Here is a 17,312-nt window from a genome sequence, read left to right as displayed (position 1 = left end):
ACGTGAAATTTTGCAGCTACACTGCAAGTGCACCGTTCAAACGAAGCTTAATTCACTACCCGAAATATCACATCAATCAATATTTCCTTGAGCTGAACAAACATTTCTCAGATTATATCCAACTTATGAAAAATGAAAATGTTAATGTTAAGCTGGGTACGGCGGACTCACTCAATATGCTTGTCAACTGGGTGCCATTGTGAACTGTTAGATGGTAGCCAAACATTCAGAAGCCACTCATGTAGTTACTAGTTTTAAGTATCGTCATATAATAGAAATGAAACGCACTTTTCCATAACACATTATTTATTGTAAGCTCAACGGTAGAAACCAACAGGCTCATTGAACTAATCTTAAAAAACAGCACCAATTTGATGACTCAACTGGGTTACAATTTCAATAAAATACTTTATGAGAGTCATGGGAGCTCGAGCGCTCCTGACTCAGAGTTTTTGGCGGGATTCAACTGAAGAAGAGCAAAACAATTTGCTGCTAGTGAAATTTTTCAAGCAGTTTTCCGTCGGCTTTGAAAATAAAATCGATTGACTCCGCAGTATGTTCTCGATACCTTTCAAAGTTCCAGTTGATTTGACTGAATGCCATGATATTAAATTTATTTATTCTCTTCGTCAATGACATATCTTTCATTATTAAGAAATTGAAAGTTTTAATCTATGCTGTCGACATTAAACTTTTTTTTGTTAACAAAAAATGCCAAAGACATCAACACATTCAAAGAGGAAATACAGATATTCCATACTTGGTGTCATAAAAGCCTGCTACAATTAAATATAAAATAGATGTAACTTAATTACCATTAGTAGAAAACGAATCCTACCCGATATACCAATCACTTTAGGAAAACAGAATGTAGAAAAGTGTGATACAGTCAGGGATCTAGGTGTTATTTTGGACTCAAAACTTACTTTTACCGATCATTATAATACAATTATTAACAACATGCTTGGTGTCATGAAACGTTTCTGCTATAACTTTCACGGTATACGATACGATAAAAACAATGTACATTGCTTATGTAAAGTCAATATTAGAATATTGCAGCATAGTTTGGTCTCATTTTTCAATCACACACGAAGAAAGAATAGAGTCCGTTCAAAAGCAGTTTCTATTGTATGCACTCCGCAAGTTAGGTTGGACTGTATTTCCTCTGCCATCTTACACAGCTCGGTGAATGCTCATAAATATCCAAACATTAAAAGAGCGTCGTGAATTTGCTATGATTTCATTCGTAAACGATATCGTATCACAACGTATTGATTCAATAGAAGTATTGTCATCCTTAAATTTATATATACGATCTAGGCATTTACGAAATAGAAATATATTTGCTACAAATCGTCATCGTACGAATTATGCCAAATTTGGACCCTTGAATCAAATAATGGACACATATAATAAGCACTGCGATAACATTAACTTTACAATGACAAAAACCAAATTAAAGCAATATTTCAATTCCTCGCATAACGTCAGCTAAAAGTATTTTTTTTAATTTGTTCTCAAGACATATTATAAAAAATATAACAAAGACAAAATTTCAAAAATAGCGCTTAAGCAACAATTGTAAAACGATCTATACTGATTGACGACAAAAAAAAATAAAAAAGTAAAAAATAATAAAATAAACAAAAAATAAACAATCGATGAATAACAGCAAAAACTCGTTCGATTTTGAAAGTTCGAATTGATTCGAAAATCATTACGTCTTCGCCCAGACCTAGCTCAAGAATATTGAAAAATTACAACTTATATTCATTTTAATCTTCTTCTGGGCACTTCCACAGTTTTTAATAATTGAGAGCATTCTATGCCAACCAATACAAGAATTAGTATATAGGGTAGAGCGCTACTTCGTCGTAATCGCCCATTTCCGTTCTATCAATCAGAAAAGATCAATAATATCAATAATTTCACCATGTGAAAATCAATAATAGGTTTGTCAACAATGTGTGACTCTCTATCAAATCCAACGGTACGTATGGAAAAGTGAATAAATTTAGAAGTAAACTTCGATAGAAATATTCCACTTTTTGTTCAAACCTGTTCTAAAAAGAGAGGTAAAGCGGGAGTTGTGCTTAGTAGGACGGAAATTAGATCAAAAACCCCTGGTGTGCCAAGCACAATGATACACTATGCCCAGGAAATTCGAGATAATTTACAACCCAAAGATGTCCGTGACCAGGTCGGAAATCGAACCTGTTACTTCAGACTTGGTAATACCGTGCTTTTACTGACTAAGCTATTTGAGGCTCATATTCACTGATATAAATATTATGTTAAAGGATCGTATCATATGAAAAAAAAATATCTTGAAAGGAAGTGTGAGAGCCAATATTACATATTTATTAAAATGGGTCTATTGTGATAAATTGAAAAACACAGTTGTGGAGTGAACTCTTCTTTCAACTCTTCATATCAGATCAGCGTGTTCCATTTAATAGAACACTTTGTTCTGATTTTCCAACCATCACATAACCGGATGGTGGTTTTTCATGCTTCTTGTTTATTCTTTTTTTGGCAATTTTAAAGCACCATACGCTTCGAAACGAGCGATTAAGACATTTGAAATTTCTCTAGCGCATTTAAAATCATTCCGTACGTATTGCGTATCTTTATTTAACCATATGAACTTTGATACCAACCAACTCATCTCATGTTCGCTTTCACAGTACTGCACGCGGAGAAAGTGTTTCTATCCGATGGATGCTATTTTTAAGTTTACCGAATTCTCGAATACCATGAAACACGTACGGCTGTTTACATCATTGTTTTGTTTGGTTTTATTCAATGAGGGTATAATTTACCACATAGGCGGAACTTTTATTTGGCCTGCTGTTAAATTGCTTAAAAAGGACTGTGTTCATTTCAACTTGTGCATATACATAGATACATTCCAGCTGAGTGGTATCATACGGATCGGGCTAATGTAAACTTTCCGCCAATTATTTGTTAACTTTTCGGGAGTCAGATGCTTGGGACTAGCTATGATCCTCAATGTGTAAACACTGATGATCTCACTTTATAATAGGCAATACCAGCGCCATCCGCGTCCGACTGCAGGTCAAGATAGGAATGGGTAGAACTGTGTTGACGTTATAATCGCTTTGTTGGAAGCCTACAAATCTCTGCACTTCCACGAGAAATCACTAGGATGTTAGATAAAAGGGTTGGGTATGCAGCAAGGTTCATTTTGGAAAACGGTACGCTCAATCAAAGTGATGTGTTCGAGTTAGGAAAAAAAAGCGGCTAACGAATCATAAATCTGACGGGGCATAAGATTAAACCCATGATGTTCTACTCAGTCAGTCAGCATCGTGCTCTCTTTCCGTGCCGGTCTATTTTATTTTTGCTGAAGTAAGTGCTACTACTAGCTATTAATGAATTTACGTGACGGTCGACCAGCGGATGGATATGATGTGAAACATGATAATGACGATCGCCGGCGCCGGTGGTGTAGTGGTAAGCGTGACTGCTTTCTAACACCCCAACAGGTCTGGGTTCAATCCCAGCCGAGGTCGGTGGGATTTTTCTGAGGCATAAAAATCTCTGGTCACCTCTTCCTTCGGAAGGGAAGTAAAGTCGTTGGTCCCGGCCCATGTGTGTTGTGAATGGGTGCGACATCCTACGTGCAGGTGTGGAAGCTGCCTTTCTTGCACATTCGGTTGCCGTCAATGGATAACAATCGATATACGTCGGTGATTGGCACTAGATTGCGGAACAGAGACCGACGTTAAATAAAGGAAAAGGAGATGATAATGACGTATGGAATATTTTTTAGTACATCATCAGTTTTGTAATTGCAAATCTGAAAACTAGGTGTCGCATGACCAGTTTTACCTTTGGTTAAATTCATCAATAGCTAAAACAAAGAGCACGGTTGAGTACTAAATGTTACCTCACATTTTCGATTTTTGTTTGCTTTTTGTAGAGATTTTTAGCCTTTAGCTTTTCGACCTTCTTTATTCTTATTCCTCTTCGATCTTGGAAAAATCCCCTGCGATCCTTGGGATCGCTACACTGATAAAATTCGACACATTTTTCTTGGCGAATTTCCATGTAAAATTCCACATGATTTTCATGTGTCTACACATCAACAGAATCCACTCAGAAGTACACATGAAATTGTTTGAGTTAAATTAATAGTATGTGTGGTTACACATGAATTTTATGTGTTTACATAAGAACTATGAGTCCGACACATAGAGGAAATGGCTTTAATATTGACCTATGCCATAGTACTTCCCAACCTGAGCGCCGCGGTGCCCTGATGCGAAGCGCGCCGCTCATAAGCGCGCTGCAACTCCGTTCATAAGGATTCTACACAGGTGTGTGACTTAGATAGTATTTTATGGCAGCGGCTTGAAGAGCGAATCTTGGATAAATAGCCGTCGTACACGGCGAATGAGAACGACCCAAATTTGAGTTTAGTTCACTCATAATCGCCAAAAGTGCAGGAACTCAGCGATGAGTAAAGTTGCCTCATGTTTTCCCAGGTTTTTCCAGTATTTTCCAGGGAAAAATTCCCAAATTTGAGAAAAGTAAAGATTGGATTTACTCAGTCTATTGGTACTTCTCCGAGACTGAATAAAATATTGGTCAATTTCCTCATTTTCCGGCAGATTTTTTAGGTTTTCCACAGGAAACCATGAGACAAATTTTACTCATCGCTGAGTTCCTGCACTTTTGGCGATTATGAGTGAACTAAACTCGGTCGTTCTCATTCGCCGTGTATGTTAAATCAATGGGCGCAGTCGTATGGCCATAAAAAGAGAACAGATGGTATAATCCCATTTTGAGAAATTATCCTGCCACACACAATAATAAAAAATTCGATACATCCTCTGTTCACTTCTGTAGTTGAGAAGTGGTCTCAAATCTCTCCCCCTGCAATAGTGAAATCCAACCAACCACCGGCCACCCGTGGCGCTGTTATCGTAGCGGTGATACAAATGTAAAATATCTGTCAAACGTGACTCACATCAGAGTTTTCACTTTTTAATTTGGAAATTTGTCTTATTTTGTACATTTTTGGTGATCGAAATGCTTGTAAAATAATAGAAAAAGTAGGTATAAAAACAACAAAAAAAAACTTCATTATCTATAGAGAAATCCGCCTTTTTTTCTATTTAATATTGGTGCGCCACGGCTTTTTTAGAAAATTTCAAAATGCACCGATGTAGCAAAAAGGTTGGGAACCACTGCCCTATGGAGCTAAAATAAAGATCTAAGATTGGGCCCATTGCTAAAAATATGCTATTTATCAATAATGGATGTTTTTGGTGGCTATTGAAAATTTAGTCGATTGCTGAATTTATTTTAGAAATTAGGAGCATTTAGGCCTATATATCATTTGTTTATCACATTGCAAAAATTCATGTGTGGAACACATAAAATAATCATTGAATTTTCATTAGTTTATAAATATATATACTCCGAAATTTTTACAGAAATCTGTAAAATTTTATCGAAATCTCAACAGCTGAACGGGGGGGGGGGGGGGGACACTCCTCACCATCCCTCTCCAAAAGGGGAGTTTGGTAAAGAGAGGTGAAAAAACCGATTTGTACCTTCCTTAAAAGTTGTCCTAGCTCGCTATCTACTTTCTATATGCAATTTTCACACTGCCGTACTCTAACGGAACTATCAACTCTAGACTTTCATCTCCTCCATCTATCGTATAAAAATTACCACTTTAGTCTGTTATTTGAAATTAGCATCTTCAACTATAAACTTTCCTGGTTTAATGCCAAGATTGAAAAAGTACCCCCTTTTGTGGTAACTTGCTCTTCACAAAAACTTTTGAACTTCATCAATTCGTAGCTTCAAGTTTTCACTACCAAATAGCCGTCAGGGGAATGTCGTGGAATCTTAGACGATGCTTGATGTTCCCAATTCTTCAAAGTATATTGCTGAAATCATTAGTGTTACCTATAAATTCCGTTCGATTGATGCAAAAATATTGAAAATGCATCATGAAAAAGCTGAGTTTTAATTATTCAAAACCAGACTACTTTTCGTTACATTTTAATGGTAATGGTTATATTAGTCAGTAAGGTCCATGGGAGGTTTAGTATTGTCGGTCAACTTTACGTGGAATATATCGCGAATTGGTAATCATTAATTTACAGGCAACCTCCCAGGAAAAAAGCACTTCAAAGGATTTTGAAGTTGCCTCCCTGGTACAGTACAACCATAGAGGTAACTATAAGACCAGAAGGTCCCGAAAAAATGTGCTCAACTTTTTGGCACAGCTCTGGTACTCTCTTCGGTCCCAAGCTAATCGATGCACCCCTCGAAACATACGAAAATCCACGAATCCAATTTATCTGTAAAACGGGGTAACATTGATAGTTTCTGAAAGTATATTCTAAATATTTTTTACAGCAATGAATGTTTTTCAAATTTTATATTTTAAAACAAGTACTGATGATCTAAGAGTTAATTCGTTAGTAATATGTTGAACGAAAATTAAAGCATTTGCGATATTTTGTTAGGTTTGTGTCCGAACTTCACTATTTTCCCCAGATAACGACTTAGACTGCTTACTGTTAGTGACTGATTGAAGATATGCTTGTGTAGCTCTTCAAATATCAGTTTTTGCTACTGAAATAATTATTCTTACCAAGTGGCTAGGTAATTAGTTGGGCTTTTTGTTACACATATTTTCAAGTTTGGTCACTCACGAATAACATCTCAAAAGGGCAAAAAATACTCAATTTATGCGATTAGTAAATTTTAACCAACGAGTATCTCGTAAATAACAACTTTGGGCATTTTAAGCACTAAAAGCTTTTTTGTTGTAAATTTAATGTGTCTTAATATTAACATTATTTCAAAGATATTGTCAGCACTTTATCTAAACTACAATATAAATATAAAAAATATGCTATTTGGATAGTTTTATTTTTTTTAATTTTGCTTGTTTTTTGTAAATAATAAAATATATTTTTACAGTGTACATTTTTTCTTGAAAGTCCCAAAACTTGTCCGCAACTTCACCAAAGACACCATCTTGATCAAACAAATCGTTCACGAGATATATGTTTTTCTATTGAAGCGCATCATTTTTGAATAAGCTCTTTTCAAGTGTTAATCGTGGACAAAACTAGGGAACCAAATATGTAAAATGGCATGTTGGACAATAACAAACAACTGTACAAAGTTTCAACTTAATCGTAGAAGGTCGATCAAAAAAAAAATCGTCATTTGAAGGAACTGCTGAGTTATCAAAATAGCGCCGTGGAAACTCACAGTGACTTGCGATTTTTTTTCCTTCTGTGAGCTTTATAAAGCAGCACAAGTACGAGCACGATCACGAGCACGAAAACTCACAATGACTCACGAATTTTTCCTTATGTGAGCTTCCTAAAATATCGCGAAATTTTCCAACGCTGAGCATGAAGAGCATGAACTAGATTTTAGTAGAGAGAAAAAGAATAAGAATACATTACAAATTTAAGTACATACAAATGAAAATAACAACTAATATCATAATTTTGCACTCCTACTAACCTGCTGTACTACTGTCCCTTGTTGCTAACTATTTTATTTATTTTTGTTTTATTTTATTAAATTTTACAAATTTTCTTGTTTTTTTATTTTATTTTATTTCATTTTATTTTATTTTATTTTATTTTTATTTATTTTAATTTTTTTATTTTTTTTTTTTATTTAATTCTTATTAATTTATTTTATTTTTTTTATTTTATTATTTTTTTTTATTTTTTTTTATTTTGTTATTTTTTTTTATTTTTTTTTTTCATTTTATTGAATTAATTTGAATTAATTTGAATTAATTCAATTCAATTCAAATCAATTCAATTCAATTTAATATAATACTAATACTAATATCACGAGCACGAGCACCAGCCCCTCATTTTGTAGGTGTGTGCGTGCAGAATGATGTTTTTTTTTTTAATTTTGATATTTGCCCTTCAGTTACCAAAATGGTGCCGTGAAAACTCACAATGACGCTGTACATGAAGAGGTGAGAACTAGATTTTAGTTGAGAGCAATAGAATGAGAATAGATTATAAATTTAAGTACATATAAATGAAAATAAAGGAAGGATCTTATCCAATATCATAATATTGTACTCCTACTGACCTGCTGTACAACTGTCCCTTGTTGCTTGCTAGGAAATTACCTCCCAGCGTTTAAACCATAAACACCTGAATATAATACAATGCAGTCTTTGACAAAATTATAGGCTGGATATATCTCTATGAGCCTCCCGTACGCTACTTTTTTAGAAATGTGGAACAAAAATGATGTAATGAAAAAACTGATTTTTTTGAAAAACCATAATTGAAAACTAAAGAATTGCTCTAACACTGTCAAACGAAGAGCTAGACAAAGGGTGTCTTCAGAATCAATAGGTATGAATCTGACTGAGTTAAATTTGATTCTTAAAACACTTACATCAATCACAAGTAGAAATTGACACTACGATTTTTTTTTAAAGTTTTTTTTTATTGTTCATAAAACCTTTTATTATTTACCTTGCTCTACATGCTGATACGAAATTAATTTATATTTCTCAATTGTGAAACACCTTGGGTAATAATGAGTTAATTTAGTGCCAATTTGCTTTTCAAGTCTTCGGGCAAAAAACTTAAAGTATCTATGTTTTACCTTGGAATAAAAATATGTCATAATCATTTTTAGATAACTTGCTGACATTTACTTCGAAAAATTATCATATTCTATAGGGGAAATGGCTCTAATGTTGGCCTATGGATCTAAGATTGGGCCCATCGCTAAAGATCTGGTATTTATCAATTTTATCTAGATGACAATTAATCTCCCTATCTAAATTCAAAATGTCCGCACCGCAGAGCCACACTCTGTGGTTTTAATGAAGGTGCACTTGAGAGCGCTGTCGAATGCACCTTCAGTGACTACACAGAGTGTGGTTCTACGGTGCGGAAATTTTGCATATTGATAAGGAGATAAAAGCATTAAACTGTCTATTTTACGATCGATTAACTGAAAATTCAACTGGATTTTACGTTATTCTATAACAAAAAGTAATGAAAAAGTCCCAAAAGAGCGATCCATCACTGCCGATGGACAAACGTATCACAATGGGAGTCGGTTAAGAAATGAACAAATCATAACAGTTAACAGTATTAAAATAATGTGTGACCGGATAACTATGCTTCTTTCATTTCAGATATGTGAATATCTCCAAACAAGTCAAAAATCCCACCTACTCCAAAGTAAGTGTATCGGATCGGTTCAATACCAAAAAACAACAAAGGCGTTTCTGCTGTATTAGAGGAATTGATGGCTATGGCAGATGATACACCATCAAGTAATCGTCCACCGTACAAAAAACGAAGCTCATCAATATCAGCGCCCGCATGTGCAAGCTTGGAAACTATAGTGAGCCCTCCATCGGAGAGTGGCACACCGGAGGGCGGCACTCCAGGATATAAGAGACGGAGGCCAGCCACAAGGTCTCAAAGTGCCCGTATAACCGGACCAAGATCGGTAAGCAGACCATACATACAAAAATATTCAATCTACGATGAGATGAACCATTTTTATTTTAATATCTGAAAATTAACTTAAATTCCTTATCTCCAGGATTATGATTCAATAAATTTGATTCAAAAAGCACCATTCAAATCTAGAAATTTCTCAAATCTGTTTCAATGCCGATTATAGGGTTTTTGCTCTTTTTTTCGTCCTACTATGCACAACCCGCGCTTTACGTCTCTTTTTTTGCGGATATGAACTAAAAATGGAATGATTCTACTATAGATGACTTTTAAATTTATTTAATTTTATTTGATAAAGAGTCACACATTGTTTAGATATTGATAAAAATCTAACCCTGCTTCTTGATTCCTAATTCATCCTACGAGTTTCAATTCCGTCCAAACGCATTGAAACGCCATTGGATTTTCTTCGTCCTACGGATGAAGGCAGCAAATTTGATTTGCTAGGAATGCTTCTTTTGTTTTGAGAACAATAGGTGTAAATATTCATACGATGCGCTCTTATAGGCTTTGTGTTGTAACTAATGAACTAACGCATTGGAACAAAAGAATTATTGATTTGTGCATGGTGAAATCATTGGTATTATTGATGTTTTGTGCTCGATAGAACGGAAATGGGTGATTACGACGCAGTAGCGCTCTACCCTATATTGAAATTATCTAGAACAGTTTTTGATACCGTAAACCGGGGGCAAATTGATAACTATTATTAAAATAGTGTAGTTATGGGGCTGTTCATACACTACGTAGGTCGTTTTTGTTTTATTTTATTCATGTTCTGGTAAACAGGTAAAATATTAACCCCAGTGACAGTATACTTATACTAGATAAATTAACATAAAGTTCCCCTAAAATGTTGGAGGATTTGGACTCCCCCTCACACCGCGTAGACGTCCATACATTTTTTTGGAAATTTGTGTGGACTGTATAAACTTGCCAACCCAGGGGGGTCTCCACTGATGTGTCTACGTAGTTTATGAACAGCCCCTGTGGACTCTATCGTTTTACATAATTGCTTATCATTTTGGATTTTTGCTTATTTTTAGAAAATTTTACAAATCACTAATTCGAAAATGTTGATATGGGGTGAAATTAATCTACCCTTCAAATAGCTTACCAGTGCATTTACAGAACAGGTGCTTTATAAATGTGGGTTTCCTGAATCCAAATTAGATTTTAGAATCATTATACGTTTAAAAATGCCAAAATAGATTTCATTAAGTGCAGGTATACCTCGATTATATGCACACTACACTTCACAATTTCATCGATGAGTTTTTGGCAACTGCATCTCAATTACATAAATCAATATTACTAATAAATAGATGAACTTCTCCGCTGTCAGATGGTATTGTTAGTTTGCGTGATTGAGTTACAGTTTTGGAGAAATCAGCGATGAAAGTATAAAGTACATATAAAACAGTTGTTCCTAAATGTAGGCAATTTCTTTAATAACCGTTACAAATTTTACGAAAATCCTCTACCTTTTTGGCATTGACAACTTTTCCTTCGTAATATTTAAAATACTTCTGTGACACTAAGTTTAGTCCAAAATCCACTTGCAAGCTAATGTCATCAGTCGTTGCAACCCTATGAATGATACTATAGTAAGCTTTTGAACGCCAGTAAAATAAAATTGAAATTTATGCAGTAAAATATCATAAAATATATTTTTTGAGAAAAATTCATTACAACAATCATTAGAGTCTTTGATGAAAATCTATGAAGATTTCTCTTGATATCTTTTGCCGAAAATGTTCGACAGCTGAAAAAAAACATTTTAATCAATTTCACCCCGGTTACGGTACACATAGGCGTAGCCAGAGGGGGCAGAGGAGGGGAGCGACTGTCTCCCCTAAACTCAGCAACACAAAGGCTTTCGGGGAAATGGCGTTCGGTGAAATGGCATTCGGTAAAATTTTCCATAGTAATTTTTTCGCCCCTCCCTAGCTCGAAACCTGGCTACGCCCTTGACGGTACAATCAATTTTTCATTTTTCTTACGAAAGATTGCACGGTGTTTAACTGATGGTTAGGTGGAACTAGAATTTAAACGAAAACTTGTATTCCTAATTTCTGACTGCTACAACTTCTTCTCGCGGCAGGCGGCAGCTTACGTGTCTGCCGTTGTTCAAGCTTACGTGTTCCAAGGATGGATCCTTGTGGAAGTGATGCTAATCGATATCGGCCCCATGTCTGTCTCGTAGACCTGTACTCGATTCTGAAAGTTCTTCAGAATTCTGAAAAGATAGTAAGGAATTTGTTTATTTGGGAATACTATCAACAGACCACACAGGGCCAAAATGATAAAAATAATTTAGTTTAAATTACACAAATCGTCTGAAGGTAGTTAAAAACTTATTCTTCAACGTTTCACGGGAAAATAGAAAACAAAAACACAAGCTATTCTCTTGAGAAATTGCAAAAGGCCATGAATCTCACGGTTTGCACCATAGTTGGTACGACGAAATGGCAATCATATTATTTCTCAAACTACGCACTTTTGCCTTAAGGGTAAACAATTACAGTTTTTTAACAAGCTTTTCGCAAAAAACGGGGTACGTTTTTATCGATTTCTCGAATTCGATACATTTTATTTTCGATTATCCTGATTTCTTATGTGATAAGTTGAGGCTGAAAATTGTAAAATAAGACAATTGCCTATGGAAACAGGCAAGGTGTTTAATTAAAAATGTTATAAATTGCATTTTTAAAACAGTTTGGTTGACGTTTTCTCTCGAACTCGCCTGGCGCACGCTATCAGTAATGGTGAAGCTATTTTTACAATCCAATAAAATATTTTGTAGCTACCATTTTTTTTTTATTGCCAGACCAATACAATTAATTGTTTAACACAAAAGCATCTATTGTCAATGGGACTTCCTCAATAGATGAGGGGGGTTGTTAAGATTCCTAACCATGGAAAAATCATTTTTTCTCGAACGAATTTGATCTCTTGACCAACAGTTTATTTATTTATATATTTATTTGTCGTCAATCAGTGTAGACCGTTTTACAATTGTTGTCTAAAGTTGTTTAAGTTGTTTAAAAAAAATACTTCTAGCGAGGAATTAAAATATTGGTTTAATTTGGTTTTTGTCATTGTAAAGTCAATGTTATCGCAGTGCTTATTATATGTGTTCATCATTTGGTTCAAGAGTCCAAATTTGGCATAATTCGTACGATGACGATTTCTATTTCGTAAATGCCTAGATGGTGTATATAAATTTAAGGATGACAATAGTACTATTGAATCAATGCGATGTGATACGATATCGTTTACGAATGAAATCATAGCAAATTCACGACCAACCTAACTTGCGGAGTTCAAACAATAGAAACTGCTTTTGAATGGCAGCATTGGGCCTGTAAACAAAACTTTGTAAGCTCTTTCCTAACAGCACAACAAAACAAAATTACAGGCCAAGCTTTTGAACCTTTTTCTGCTTACTATAAAAAAAACGCCTACACGCACCCTTCTTTGCAAAAAGGGTAGAAAACCTACACACGTTGCTTGAGATCCTTTTTTTTATTTTTTTTTATTTGTTCCAAATTCCAAATAAATTACATCTCATTTTAACCTAGGTGCTCCAGCTACTACAGTAACTTACCAGCCTTAATTGTTATGATATATATCTAAATGTTTTTACATTGTTCCTGCCTTGGCAATAACGTTTTTTAAACAGGTTTTCTAACCTGCATGTCAGTATAACAATTGACATATTCAAACTAAAATTAACGCGATAGCTAGAATCATGCCAAACAACGCTGGTCCCAGCAGTAGCAAGAGGCGTCTTCTGGCCAGCGTGTCATCATCGATACTGAGATATGGAGGTCCAGCCTGCGTTCCAGCGCTAGAAACGAAGCAGAACCAAAGGAAACTGAGTAGTACGTTCCGGCTCATGGCCATGCGAATCGTGAATGCGTACAGAACCATCTCGTCGAAAGCAGTATGCGTTATCGCCGGTATGATCCCAATCGGCATCACCCTGGCGGAGGACAGCGAGTGCTACAGGCGGAGAGAAGTCGGAAGAGTACGAAAAGTTGTGAGAGTGGAGTCATTGGCTAAGTGGCAACAGGAGTGGAACACGACGGAGAACGGTAGATGGACACAAAGACTAATACCGATTCTTTCGACCTGGGTGAACAGAAAACACGGAGAAGTCAATTTCCACCTAACGCAGTTCCTGTCTGGCCACGGCTGCTTCAGGAAATACCTGCATCGGTTCGGACACGCAGCGTCACCCCTCTGTCCGGAGTGTGGCAACGTCGATGAAACGCCGGAGCATGTGGTCTTCGACTGTCCAAGGTTCGAGGCAGTGCGAACGGAGATGCCCGTCCTTAACGTGGAGAATGTCGTCGTTGAAATGTGTCGAGAGGAGGACACTTGGAATGCCGTCAGCAGGGCAGTCACGCAGATTATGTCAGAGCTGCAGCCTAAATGGAGAGAAGAGCAGCGATCTAGCAACGCCAGCTAGCGCTGAGAGTACAACAAGTGCATGAGCACAGCCACCCCTCGAAGTAGTCGCTTTACAGTCGTCCCGGGGGATCCAGGCAGAGGAGAGAGTAAGGAAAGGGTTTTAGTGGAGCTGTACTAGGCAACTAGTGGATACCACACCGTGCCAACTTCACTACAGGCTAGGCTTCTTGAAGCTTTCCTAAACCTAACTATAAAAAAAAGAAAGAAAAAAACACATGCATAACATACATAATTTTCAACTAGCCCCTCAACCCCCCTTCCCCTGCTTTGATTTTGCCACCACTGCACATTTAATTCTCGAGAAATGTCATTATTGAGCTAGACAATCAATAAAATACGAATACGACTGTACAAAACAGTCCACCTCAACCAAAACTAATTGAATCATATAGGCTGACAAAATCGGGTCAAAAAGCTGACAAAATCGGGGGTAGACAAAATCGGGGGTAGACAAAATCGGGGGCTGACAAAATCGGGTCACCACTGTATTTAGTTCATAAATGTCGACTTATTCATTTCTATTTGATTTGCACGGAGAGTCACCTAACTCGTGGTGACTTTTGTCACCTCACTTGTGACAACGAGTCACCTCACCTGACTCGCGGTGCACAATAAGGGGGATTGTCGAAGCTATAATTTACCCTCACACAAAACAAACTTGACGAACATCAAATGTAAGGATCTATGTCATCCTCTGCATTTGTTTTTCTTATAACAAAAATAATGGAATTTCTTACAATAGACATGAGCGTAGAAGCAAGTTTTTTCCAGAAAGAATATTATAGTATTAAACCTTCATTGGATGGTTTTCTAGCCGCAATGCTGTGACTATAACATGACCAAACCCAAGTAACCAAAAGTTCTGATAAAAGGCTATTTGTGGTTTAAGCAGCTTGGTTGGTGGTGATCTATAAAATTCTAAGCAGCCTCATTTTTAAGTCGTTATAAGAACTTGAAAGTTCCGATATCATAATTGAAGAGCATTCTTAAACGCTGTACAGACTGGAGAGTTATAACATGTTATAACTCTGTAGTCTGAACGTACTATAAGCAGCTTCTGGCGGAACTTGAACGGAACTTTTAGAAAATAAATTAAAAAAAGTTTTTGTGCTCTACACCAATTCTATGTTTATTTCGCACTTTTATGAAAGTTATTTTTAAAGGCAGGTATTAATGTGTATCGATTATCAGCATTAGAAGTAGAATTAGACCTGTTTGAAGAATTAAACCCAGTCCTTCGGCGTGAGAGCCCCAGCACGAACCGCTGCGTCATCTGAGATATAATAAAGTGAGCTGTTGGAGTTTTCAGTGCCAGCTGACTGACTTGAATACGAAACACAACACCTTGATGAATTTTAAATTGGTGTTTGTCCGCATGGTATTCCAACGCATTTGTGGCGCAGTGGTTAGCCTTCGTAGATCGCATGCCCGAATACACGGGTTCGAATCCAGGAAATAACTTTTTAATTTTAATTTTTTTATGTTTGGATAGAATGTTGATGCACTGCATAAATATAAGAATTATGATTTATTCAGGCCACTGATCATTTCATATTTACGTACATTAAATTTGGTTACTAATAAAGACTTGTGCGGATTGCTTCATGTGGCTTGAAAGTTCTGTCGGAACTTTATTGGAACTTTATGGAACTTGAAAGTTCTGTCGGAACTTTATTTGAACTTTATGAAACTTGAAAGTTCTGTCGGAACTTTATTTGAACTTTATGGAACTTGAAGGTTCGGTCGGAACTTTATTTGAACTTTACGGAACTTGGAAGTGATTTTAATCGTTGAATGCCGAACTTTTGGTTGCTTGGGAACACTCCCAGGTAACTAGCTCAGTAGCATGAGACCCCTGAACTGTGTCGCAACTGTGTCGCAGGGCCGGCATGCTACTGGGTATTCGGAGGGGCTACGCGGGAAAAGTATGAAAACACAGGAACATTCACATTTATTGAAACATTTATTGCCCTTTTTCTGTGGCGTGTGGGTGTGGGTTTTCACATATTTGTGTGGCGTGTAAGCGAGACTTTATGAAGCTATTACGGTACTCACTGTTGCAGCAGAATCTCCTTCGGCGTCACGACGCTGGCGTTGGCCCACACGGGTGCTCCTGCACTACCCTGTGGCCGGAAACTTACGGTGCGAGCTGCAAACAATGTTGTTGCTGCTTTGGAAGAATGGCAGATATGGTGGCAAAATATCAGCCACATACGGCTCACCAGGCGTTGCTGGCTCATTTGGCTGGCAGGCGTCTTCCGTCGTTGACAACATCGGCTGACCGTGGCATGGCCACCCTGGTCGAGCCGAGACGGGACCTTTCTTGACAATTAAGGCCACCGGCCTGAGGGAATCGTCCGATCGTCCGGACGATCGAGGATCATTTACTATTAGACTCGGAAGCCATCTTGACTTCCGAGACGACCCGTGTGAGACCGTTTTATTAACGGTACGAAGTACAAGGTCCTGAACAGGCTTTCCATCCCATACCCCAAAAAGGTGGGGAGATTGTATTCTATTTGCACTGCACATCACACTCAACTGGTCTACACGGACGCCTGATTACTTCTCCAATGTTAGCTTAAGACTACGATTTTCCTCCCTTTAGTATCGTTCGAATGTTTTTGCAGCGGTACTAACCCTCTCGCTGCTGTGTGTTGCCTTCTGTCTTTGATATTAAAATACGCGAATTTTCCAAACAACAACAACCCATACAGACGAAAATCCACGAATTGTAACCAACTGGTTACAATGCATTTGTAGAATCGAACTTAACTCGAAAATATAACTATCATTAAAATTACAAAATTATTCACTAAACCTTCCGATGACCACATTACAGAATCTGTTCATGCTGTGAAACATTGCAAATTATGTATTCTTATCATGCGAATATGCATTTATCGATTGGGTGTATAAGCATTAGACTGATGCCAAATTTGAAATTTTCGCTCCAGTGCTTAATCGGTTTCAAATCGGGTCCTTATTAACGTTCCAAAGTTTAAGCTCATTTGGTAAGAAACTGACTTGGCACAAACCATTTGAAGTTTATATGGAAATTACTATGGGAAAACCAAACTTTGTGTTCAATGTCGTCTAGCCTTTTGCGATAGTATAAGAGATGAACTAGCCTATGGCTAAAAATCTCTCTAATAAAGAAAAAAAAAAACTTTTGCGATAGTGCACTGTTAAAAAGTTCTATAGCAATTCTTATAGGAAATTTAATCAGCAACAGCTTTGCAGAAGATTCAGCCAAACGTCAAATTAAATAAACTGTTATTATGTGTTTAAGAAATTGATTATGTC

At 36.7% G+C, this 17,312-nt stretch overlaps 1 protein-coding gene across 5 annotated transcripts in view; it reads left to right on the top strand.

Moving 5' to 3' along the window:
- LOC135704889 (GTP-binding protein REM 1) overlaps window positions 1-17,312 on the top strand; it is a 104,637-nt gene that overhangs the window by 38,129 nt on the left and 49,196 nt on the right. For all 5 annotated transcript variants that reach the window (XM_065226426.1, XM_065226427.1, XM_065226425.1 and 2 more), the window contains one exon: window positions 9,197-9,516. In XM_065226426.1, the coding sequence (XP_065082498.1) occupies window positions 9,310-9,516 (207 nt within the window). In that variant the 5' untranslated portion in view covers window positions 9,197-9,309. The remainder of the gene's footprint in view (window positions 1-9,196; window positions 9,517-17,312) is intronic.

Source organism: Ochlerotatus camptorhynchus, unplaced genomic scaffold, assembly GCF_037179485.1.
Source record: "Ochlerotatus camptorhynchus isolate MF236.1 unplaced genomic scaffold, CSIRO-AGI_Acam_v1.1 ptg000250l, whole genome shotgun sequence".
Lineage (NCBI taxonomy): Eukaryota > Metazoa > Arthropoda > Insecta > Diptera > Culicidae > Ochlerotatus > Ochlerotatus camptorhynchus.
The sequence above is the reverse complement of the archived record's forward strand: the minus strand, read 5'-3'. Positions and strand labels throughout refer to the sequence as shown.